Source organism: Vipera berus (genome assembly GCF_964194415.1).
Source record: "Vipera berus genome assembly, chromosome: 1".
NCBI lineage: Eukaryota > Metazoa > Chordata > Lepidosauria > Squamata > Viperidae > Vipera > Vipera berus.
The window spans coordinates 361,772,212-361,782,040 of record NC_138202.1 but is presented as its reverse complement, the minus strand read 5'-3'; the positions used below and the strand labels follow the sequence as shown (position 1 = coordinate 361,782,040).

Below are 9,829 nucleotides of genomic sequence, written 5' to 3'. Positions count from 1 at the left end.
TAGAAATGGAATAAAGTAACGGTACTGAAACGCATCCCCCCACCCTCCTGCCCCCCCCCCGCCAAGAGGAGAGCCCCCCCCCCCAAACACAAACACACTCACCAGGTATCTCTCCTTCGGGACCACCAAATTCTGCACGATCTGGAGCTCCCCGCCGGGACCCTCTTCCCAAAGGGCTGTTTCCTGGAGGAGACAAGAGTTTCACTACGGATCCGCTGGGCCAGGAGGGGGCGGGGGTGGGATCGGGGTGCCGGGGGGGGGCGCTCACCTGGGTCACGAGATAGGGCACTTCATGGGGCAGGTGTTCCAGGAGTCTGGCCCGGATGAGGTTAGCGCAGATCTCTTGCGGGGACTGGCTGGTCAGGACCTCACTGTGGTACTGCCAGGGACCTGGCTGGGCTTGCTTCAGGAGGTATTTCTGTGGGCACAAAGCATCCTGGGTCACACCTGCCGGAGCGAAGACCTACCTGCACAGCCCTTGCTTCTTTGACCCTCCCTCCCCTGCCACCCCTCCTCCCACCCACCCACCCCGGCTGCACAGAGGGCTTCAGAATTCCTCCGCCTGCTTCAGCATCTCTTCTCTGGACAGGCTGCGTATGCACCCTGTCCTCGGCTTACGGACACAATTCAGCCCGACATTTCCATCGGCTGGGCGAGACGGTGGCTAAGCTGAGCTTTGCTCCATTTTACAACCTCCCTTGCCACAGTCATTAAGTGAATCACTGCGGTTGTTAAATTAGGAATGCGGTCGTTAAGTGAATCCGGCTTCTCCGTCGACTTTGCTCGTCAGTAGGTTGCAAAAGGGGATCTTGTGACACACACATAAGACACACACACACACACATCCCTGGGAGGCTGCGACCGTTGTAAAGCCATGCCGGTTGCCAAGCGGCCGAATTTTGACCCTGTGACCACGGGGAGGCTGCTACAGCCATGAGTGTGAAAAAACGCTCCTGGGTCACTTCAAGCGGTCAGGAAGCAAAAGGTCGTAAGTCCGAGGACTACCTGGAGCGACAAAGATTCTCAGTCCTGCAGGGAAGAGTAGCCGGGGAATTTGAGTCAGGGGAGCCTTGGCCACTTTTAAGACCCGTGGACTTCAACTCCCAGAATTCCCCAGCCAGCACGGTTGAAGTCTTAAAAGTGGCCAAGGTTGGTGGACAACTGGACTTTTTTTTTGAAAACCTTTCACTTCTCCTCTGAGAAGCTTCTTCAGTTCCTTCCTTCCTTCCCTCCTTCTTTCTTTACTTCCTCCTCTCTTTCCTTCCCTCCCTCCCTCCCTAAGTTGTGGGTGCTCCACCGCTGGAAGAAGAGATTGGACCGCCATTGGTCTGAAATGCTGTAAGGTCTCCTGTTCGAGCAGGGGGTTGGACTAGAAGACCTCCAGGGTCCCTTCCTACTCCTGTTATTCCGTCCTGTCTCTTCCCTCCCCTTCCCCCGCCCCCCTCTCTGAAGAACTCATTGGTTCAGAAGTGAAACGTTCTCAAAGGGACAGAAAACACCTAGTCAGTCCAGTCCCCTTTGGGACAAGCCTTGCAAAGCCTTCCCGGTGGCCACTCACGTGCCTTCAGCCTGTCCACCTCCTCCTCTTCAAGCGCAGCCAGCATGAAGATCTCCCGGAAGCCCGGCCAGCCTTTCTGGCCCTTGGGGCTCTCCGGGGCCCCGCTCTCCACGGCCTCTGCAGGGGTGCTCTGGGCCCTCTTGGGGGGCCGGTACAGAGACCTGGTCCCCAGCTTCTTTCCTCCAAAGGCGTCTTCGGTGAGCTCGACCACCAGCTCCAAGAGAACGCCCTTCCGCTTCACCAGATCCACCTGATCCCGGAAAGGAGAAGGGAAATCAAGTCTGCTGCTTGATATAAAAAAGGTGTTGAGACTCTGGAAAGAGTGCAGAGAAGAGCAGCAAAGAGGATCAGGGGATGACTGGAGGCTAAAACGGACGAAGAATGGTGGCCGGAATTGGGGATGTCCAGTTCAACGAAAAGAAGGACCCTGGGGGACGGGATGGCAGGGTTCCAATATCTCAGGGGATGCCATAAAGAAAAGGTGTGTGTGTGTGTGTGTGTTCAACCTATTCTCCAAAGTCCCCTGAAGAAATGAAATGATGGATGGAAACTAATCAAGGAGAGAAGCAATCTAGAACTGAGGAGAAACTTCCTGCCAATGAGAACAATTAACCAGTGGAACTCCTTGTCTCCAGAAGCGGTGAATGCTCCAACACTGGACGTTTTTAAGAAGAGACTGGAGAGCCATTTGTCTGTAATGGTATAGGGTTTATATATATATAGCTAGTCCTCGATTTTGAGGTCTCCTAGTCCATCCCCTTGTTTAAGCAGGGGTGTCACTCTGCCGGCCGGACGCGTCACGAGGAAATCATTGCCAGCAATGGGGGAAAAGTTCCGATACGTCGCGTGACCTTGCGAGTTTGACATGTCTGCCCTAAATCATTCCAGACAAATGGCTGTCCAGTCTCTTCTCGAAAGCCTCCAGCGATGGGAGCACCCACAACTTCCAGAGGCAGGTTGTTCCACTGGTGAACTGTCCTCACCGTCAGCAGCAGCCACAGAGGCCTGAAAGGCCGGCCTAGGTCATAGCCAAACCCACCTTGTTCAGGACCAGGAGGCTGGGCACCTGCGGAAACTGCTTCAGGCAGCTCAGCACCTGTGGGTGGAGCTGGTGCCGGGTGTGGCGATCCGAGACGTCCACCAGGACCAGCACTTTAAGAGCAGGGGGAAGAAAGGAGGAAATGAACTCGGCGCCAGCCATCTTTCCCCTTGGACTGCAAACCGAAATTCAGAGGGATCTGTGGCACACAAGCCCGTGGCAGCCCTGCCGCCTTCAGCTCACCACCGCGGCAGAACCAGGGAATGGCATCCGACGAAGGCGGGCCGAGCCCTCACCTAAATCTGCATCGTTCAAGCTGTCAAACGGGTCAGAGAGCATGGATTTCTCCAGGTTGTGTCTGAAATGGAAGAGAGTTGGTCATAATGTGAATACTTAACACACACACACACACACACACACACACACACACAACCCATTGTCTACAGCAGAGAGGTCCAACCCTGGTAACTTGAGACAGGGGGATTTCCATGCTGGCTGGGGAATTCTGGGAGTGGAAGTCCGCCCCTCTTAAAGCAGGCTGGCTGGGGGATTCTGGGAGTGGAAGTCCACCCATCTTAAAGCAGGCTGGCTGGGGGATTCTGGGAGTGGAGGTCCGCCCCTCTTAAAGCAGGCTGGCTGGGGAATTCTGGGAGTGGAGGTCCGCCCCTCTTAAAGCAGGCTGGCTGGGGGATTCTGGGAGTGGAAGTCCGCCCCTCTTAAAGCAGGCTGGCTGGGGGATTCTGGGAGTGGAAGTCCACTCCTCTTAAAGCAGGCTGGCTGGGGGATTCTGGGAGTGGAAGTCCGCCCCTCTTAAAGCAGGTTGGCTGGGGGATTCTGGGAATGGAAGTCCACAAGTCTTCAAGTTGCCAAGGTTGGACACCCCCATTCTAGACCCCATCCTACCTTTTTCCTTTGGCAGGGGTGGTGAGGCCAGGGGTATCCAGGATAATCTAGGGAGGGAAGAGGAATTTAAGTATGTTCAAATCAGGACAGCATCTTCCTGACTTTTGCCGGGTGCAGAAAGGAAATTAAGACAACGAACATGTTAGAGAACAATCTATCCAGGGTGCTATGAACCGCCACACCGATTGCCCTCAGGAGACAGGGACAATCTGGGCAGTAAAACCATTCCCTGCAGACTTCCGGTTTGCCGCCGTGGCCGTTCGGAAGGCGAGCTCCATCTTCCACGTCTGATTTCGCACCGCTGGGGGACCCTGGAAAGGGCGGAAAGTCGCCCTGTAGGGGTGACCAGCGATCTACCTCTCTCCAATCCCAATTATCTTTTCCACCTGTATAAGCTGCCCAAAGTATTTTTCCCCCCCGTGGAGAGAGGGAAGGCAGATTCTACCCCACCCTCCAAAAACAGCGGCGACTGACTATCCAGGGGAGTTTAAAACTTGGCAAGAATAACAGTTAAGCGAGTTTTGCTCCATTTTACAATCTTAAGTGAATCACTGTACTTGTTCAATGAGTAACGGGGTTGTTAAGGGAATCTGGCTTCTCCATTAAATCTGATTGTCAGAAGGCCGCATAGGGGGGATCGCGTGAACCCGGGACACTGCGACCGTCAGGAATGTGAGCCAGTCGCCAAGCGTCTGAAGTTTGATCATGTGACCCTGGGGATGCTGCAATGCTCGTAAATGTGAAAAATGGTTCTAAGTCACTTTTTCCAGAGCCTTTGTATGGTCACTAAACGAATGACTGTAACTCAATTTAAGGGACCGTTGTAAGTCGAGGACAATGTGTAGTAGCTTCCAACTGTGTTGGATCATCAAGGGAGGTGACCCCTGCTTTAGATACCTAAAAAGTCTTTTTTCAGCATCTGAATTGTTATTACTTAACAATGAAAATTTTGTGACTCAATTATGGTCATAAGCCGAGGACTAGCTATATAGAAATGGACGAATACAGGTTGTTCTCGACTTACGACTGTCGTTTTCAACCCTTGGCTGGTGGCCAAGTACCCAAAATGTCCGATGTTATGACAGATCTTGACCAGGGGTACTTACAATCTGTTTCTGAAGTTTCAACAGCTCGTACCCCTCCTCACAACCATGTGAACACATGTTGGGCATCTGGCAACTAGAACTGCACCAGTATTTTACTTCTGTTTTTTTGGCAAAACCGGCCCATAGTGAACTACTGATTCACTTAAGGACCATGGCATTCACTGAACAACTACCACAAAAGAGATCATAAAATTGGGACTGGTCTGTGGGTGACCCACTTTACAACGGTCATGATTTGACTTAAGACTGCGATGAACAGGCTCCGTTACAGTCATACATCAAGTTGTACTGGTAGAAATGAAACTTTCTTGGACGTTGCTTTACTGTGTGGGGGGGTTTTCATTTATTTATTTATTTATATTTCATATTTCTTCACCTCCCTCAGAGAGGGAGCTTTTAATGTTAATTCCACAAATTTCTTAAAATTTCACAGTCTGCTTTTACTGTGAAGGCGTTCGCTCTGAGAGAAAAGTGGGAAAGAAGCCTGCGTTCTTCAGCTTTTTCCCCACCATGGTGGTTTCTGAACAGAAGATAAATCTAATTGCCGGTAAGAATCGCAATCCTGGGGTGACTTAAGCAAGATGGAGGTTTAGTCTTGACACATCTGCAAGCCACCCAGTTGAGAAAGGCTGATAAACATGAGTGCTCACAGAGGATTCAATAAATTAAGCCAGTGATTCTCAACCTTGGTAACATTATACGATGTATGGACTTCAACTCCCAGAGTGGAATTCTGGGAATGAAAAGCCATACGCCGTAAAGTTGCCAAAGTTGAGAAACACTGAATTAAGCGATTTTAAGCTTTTAAAGCCAGCCCAAACACCATCTGTCTGGTAAACTCTCAAGATTCTTTTTTCTTGCCATGTATGTATGTATACACACACACGCACACACACACACACACACACACACAGTCTAACTACACTATATTGTTTCTCTGGGTCATATATTTATTTATTATTTATTAATTCGGTTTATATACCACCCTACTCCCGAAGGACTCAGGGCGGTTTACAAGGCAAAATTTAAAAACAATACAATATAAAATTAAAATTAAATTAAATTAAGTCTAGCCCCACATATGTTTGTGTATGTGGGTATATGTGTAATTATTAAAATATATTTAAATTATTATTACAATTATTATTTTGCTCATGTTTATGTAATGTATATTGGAGATGGTTACCCTTTGAGAGCTGAAGGCAACAAAATTTCATTTTAATGTATGCTGATTAGTGTACTTTTAAAGTGACAATATGCTATTCTATTAATTTCTATTCTATTCTATTCTAATTTAATTTCTATTCTATTCTATTTAATTTCTATTCTATTCTTTTCTAATTTAATTTCTATTCTATTCTATTTAATTTCTATTCTATTCTATTTAATTTCTATTCTATTCTATTCTTTAATTTCTATTCTATTCTATTTAATTTCTATATTCTGTTCTGTTTATACTCAATTTGCTAGGGACAATTTGTCACGAGCCTGCCGCTGTTCCCGCCAACTGAAAATAAGAATAAACCTCAGGGGAACCATTCTCCACGCAAGGCAGCGCTGGCAAGCTCTCCAAGGCCTACCTCCCAGTCCTGGAAGAAAAAGTTAAACCTGATTGTTACGACTACTCACCAGCTGGGTATCCTCGACTGTGATGACGCCCTGAGCGTTGCACCGTGTTGTGTGCACCTTGCTGGAGACCGGCAGGATCTGTCCAGGAAATAATTCAGAACGTTTTACAGGTAGTCCTTAACTTACAACAGTTCATTTAGTCACCAAAGTTACAATGGCACAGAAAAAAAAGTGATTTTTCACACTTAACGACCTTTGCAGCATCCCTGTGGTCACGTGATCAAAATTCAGATGCTTGGGAACTGACTCGTGCATATAACGATTGCAGTGTCCCAGGGTCACCTGATCCCCTTTTGCGACCATCCGACAAGAAAAGTCAATGGGGGAAGCCCCAACCGGGTGACTTATCAATTGCAGCTATTCACTGGGGCAAAGAAGGTTGTAAAACGGGGCAAAACTCATTTAACGAATGTCTCGCTTAACAACAGAAATTTTGGGCTCAATTGCGGTCGTAAGTTGAGGTCTACCTATATATCGTAAGACCCGAAGAGAAGCATTTATTCTTACTGTAGTCCCCAACGTACGACAAGTGGGAGAATTTTCGTTGTTAAGCAAGTTGGGTTTGGTTAACCACCACTGTTGCCAGGGCCGTTAAGTGAATCACACCCTCACTAAGCGAATCTGGCTTCCCCAACTGAGTTTGCTGCGAACTTCACGGCTGACCGTGGAGACGCGGTCCCCGTTAAGTGAGAGGGATGGCCGTCCCTTTTTTCCCCAGCCCCAGCCCCAGCCCGTTACCTTCCGCCCCAGCAGCTGGTTCGACAGGGTGGACTTGCCAGCGTTGGGAGCCCCGATAATGGCCACTCTCAAGACTTTGGGGTTGCTCGGCTGATCTGGGTGGTGGGACAGCAAGGACTCATGCTCCCCTACAGGAAGAGTGTAAAGGTTCAGCGGATCACTCTGAGGGATCCCGGCAAGCGGCGTTCAAAGCTCACGAGGTATAGAAGAGAATAGAATAGAATAACTTTATTGTCACTTGAAATGTACACTAATTTAGGTAAAGGTAAAGGTTCCCCCGCGTGCTAGTCATTTCCAACTCTAGGGGCTCATCTCCGTTTCAAAGCTGAAGAGCCAGCGCTTGTCCGAGGACGTCTCCGTGGTCATGTGGCCGGCATGACTAGACGCCAAAGGCGCACGGAGCGCTGTTACCTTCCCACCGTAGTGGTCCCTATTTTTCTACTGGCATTTTTTACGTGATTTCGAACTGCTAGGTTGGCAGAAGCCACTAAACCAAACTGGCCATTTATTTACTTATTAAATTTCCTAAGTGACCTAAATGACTCTGGGTGGTTTACAACATAACGTTATAATAACTATGATATATATATGTACACACACTTAAACACACAAGAGTGCAGAATAACAGAGCTGGAAGGGACCTTGGAGGTCATCTAGTCCAACCTCCTGCTCGGGCAGGAGACCCCATACCATTTCAGACCAATGGCTTTCCAATCTCTTCTTAAAAACATCCAGTGTTGGGGAACCCACAACTTCTGTGGTTAATTATTCTCGCTGTTAGGAAATTCCTCCTTAGTTCTAGGTTGCTTCTCTCCTTGATGAGTTCCCATCCGTTGCTTCTTGTCCTGCCTTCAGGCGCTCTGGAGAATGGCTTGACTCCCTCTTCTTTGGGGCAGCCCCTGAGATATTGGAAGACTGCTATCCTGTCACCCCTTGTCCTTCTTTTCTCTAGAATGGCCATACCCATAAAATATAGAATAGGGTTGGAAGGGAGATGGAGGTCTTCTAGACCAACCCACTGCTCGACCAGGAGATCCTGTACTTTTCAGACAAGTGGCTGTCCAATCTCTTTTTAAAAACCTCCAGTGATGGAGCACCCACAAGTTCTGGTGGCAAGCTGTTCCACTGGTTGATTGTCCTCACTGTCAGGAAATTTAGTTCCAGGCTGCTTCTCTCCTTAATTTGTTTCCATCCATTGCTTCCTGTCCTGCCTGCAGGTGTTTATGTTAAAACATGTGAAGAACGGTTGCTGGAATTGGGTGTGTGTAGTTTAATGAAGAGAAGGGTGAGGGGGGACATGATAGCAGTCTTCCAGTATCTCAGGGGCTGCCCCAAAGAAGAGGCAGTCAAGCTATTCCCCAAAGCGCCCGAAGGCAGGACAAGAAGCAATGGATGGAAACTATTCAAAGAGAGAAGCAACCTGGAACTAAGGAGGAATTTCCTGACATTGAGAATAATTGACCAGTGGAACAACCTGTCTCCAGAAATGGTGAATGCTCCAACACTGGAAGTTTTTAAGAAGAGACTGGACAGCCATTTGTCTGAAATGGTATAGGGTTTCCTGCCTGAGCAGGGGGTTGGACTAGATGACCTCCAAGGTCCCTTCCAACATTATTATTATTATTAACAACCTGCCTCCAGAAGCGGTGAAGGCTCCAACACTGGAAGTTTTTAATAAGAGACTGGACAACCGTTTGTCTGAAATGGAATAGGGTTTCCTGCCTGAGCAGGGGGTTAGACTAGATGACCTCCAAGGTCGCTTCCAACTCTATTAGTATTATTTTTAGTGCTGTTGCAACGTCAAACGGTCACCGAACGAAAAGTCCTAAGTCGAGGACCACCTGCACGAAGACGGGCCGGGCAAACCCGAGGCGTCCTCATCGGGGACCCCCTTGCGGACACGTGTCGCCCCCTCCCAGGCGCGCGGCCTACCCGGAAAGGCGGGGGCGGGCGGGGCGGACGGCCCCCCCAGCGACGGCGCCGCTTCTCCCGGGGCGATCCCGGCCAGGTGATCCAGAGCGGAGTCGCAGCTCTGCGGGCGACCCGGCCCGGCCCAGAGGGGCTGCGGAGGGTCGAGACGGCTGCAGGTCCGGCCTCCCTCCTCCCTGTTTCCACGGCGTGGCCGCGAGTTCCGCAGGCTCAGAGCGCGGGCCGAGGCCTGCTCCAGCCCCGGGGAGGCGCCCGGGAGGAGCCGGGCCCGACGCACGGCCAAACCCAAGGCCCGCCGGCCCAGCGACACCACCGCTGTCGCCATGGTGACTGCCGCCATCTTGGCCCTCGCCTCGCGAAAGGCCTTGTGGTAGGAGCACGAGGGAAGCCACCACAGAGACGAGCGGCGGCTAGAGCGGCCCGGGAAACCGCGCAGGCGTCGTGGACGGCGCCGAGAGGGGCGGGGCCTCGGAGGGTCGAGGAGAGGCGGCGCCACTTTTTCCTTCTTTTGTGCGCTTCCATGGTGGAAGCCTTCCCCGAGCATGCGCAGAAGGCCCGCTCGATCTGGGAACGCGCGTGCAGAGAGAGAGACTCACGTGGTGGGGAGGAGGCGGCCAGACACCCAGTTCCTCTGTGCATACGCAGAGTGCCTTTACGTTCCAGACCCTTTGGTCTCTATGGAGCTGGACGGGTCAATTTTGTTTGCTTGCTGCAAGTGCTTGAACGGCTTCAGCGGTCTCTATAGCCCCCAGCCCTCTCCCGGCTGCCCTCCAGTTCCTCTGAGCATGTGCAGAGTGGCTTTGCTTTCCGGCCCTGTCACCTCCGTGGAGCTGAGCGGCAATATTTTGTTTCCTTAGTACAAGTCTTTCAAGGGCTTGAGTGGTCTCCTTTGCTCTCCGGTTCCTCTGAGCATGCACAAAGCGCCTT

The 9,829-nt window shown here is 50.6% G+C and overlaps 1 protein-coding gene and 1 long non-coding RNA gene across 5 annotated transcripts in view; one reads left to right on the top strand and one right to left on the bottom strand.

Annotated features, from left to right (window-relative positions):
- LOC308674247 overlaps positions 1-9,829 on the top strand; it is a 32,541-nt gene that overhangs the window by 9,668 nt on the left and 13,044 nt on the right. The window lies entirely within an intron of this gene.
- Positions 100-9,446, bottom strand: LOC308660173 (GTPase Era, mitochondrial-like; the record flags this gene model as incomplete). The annotated part of the gene is made up of 9 exons (XM_081314398.1): positions 100-183; positions 269-418; positions 1,563-1,808; positions 2,598-2,710; positions 2,894-2,955; positions 3,501-3,547; positions 6,236-6,313; positions 6,974-7,101; positions 8,906-9,446. Coding segments are annotated over 9 exons (1,449 nt in total), but the record flags the coding sequence as incomplete, so codon positions are not given.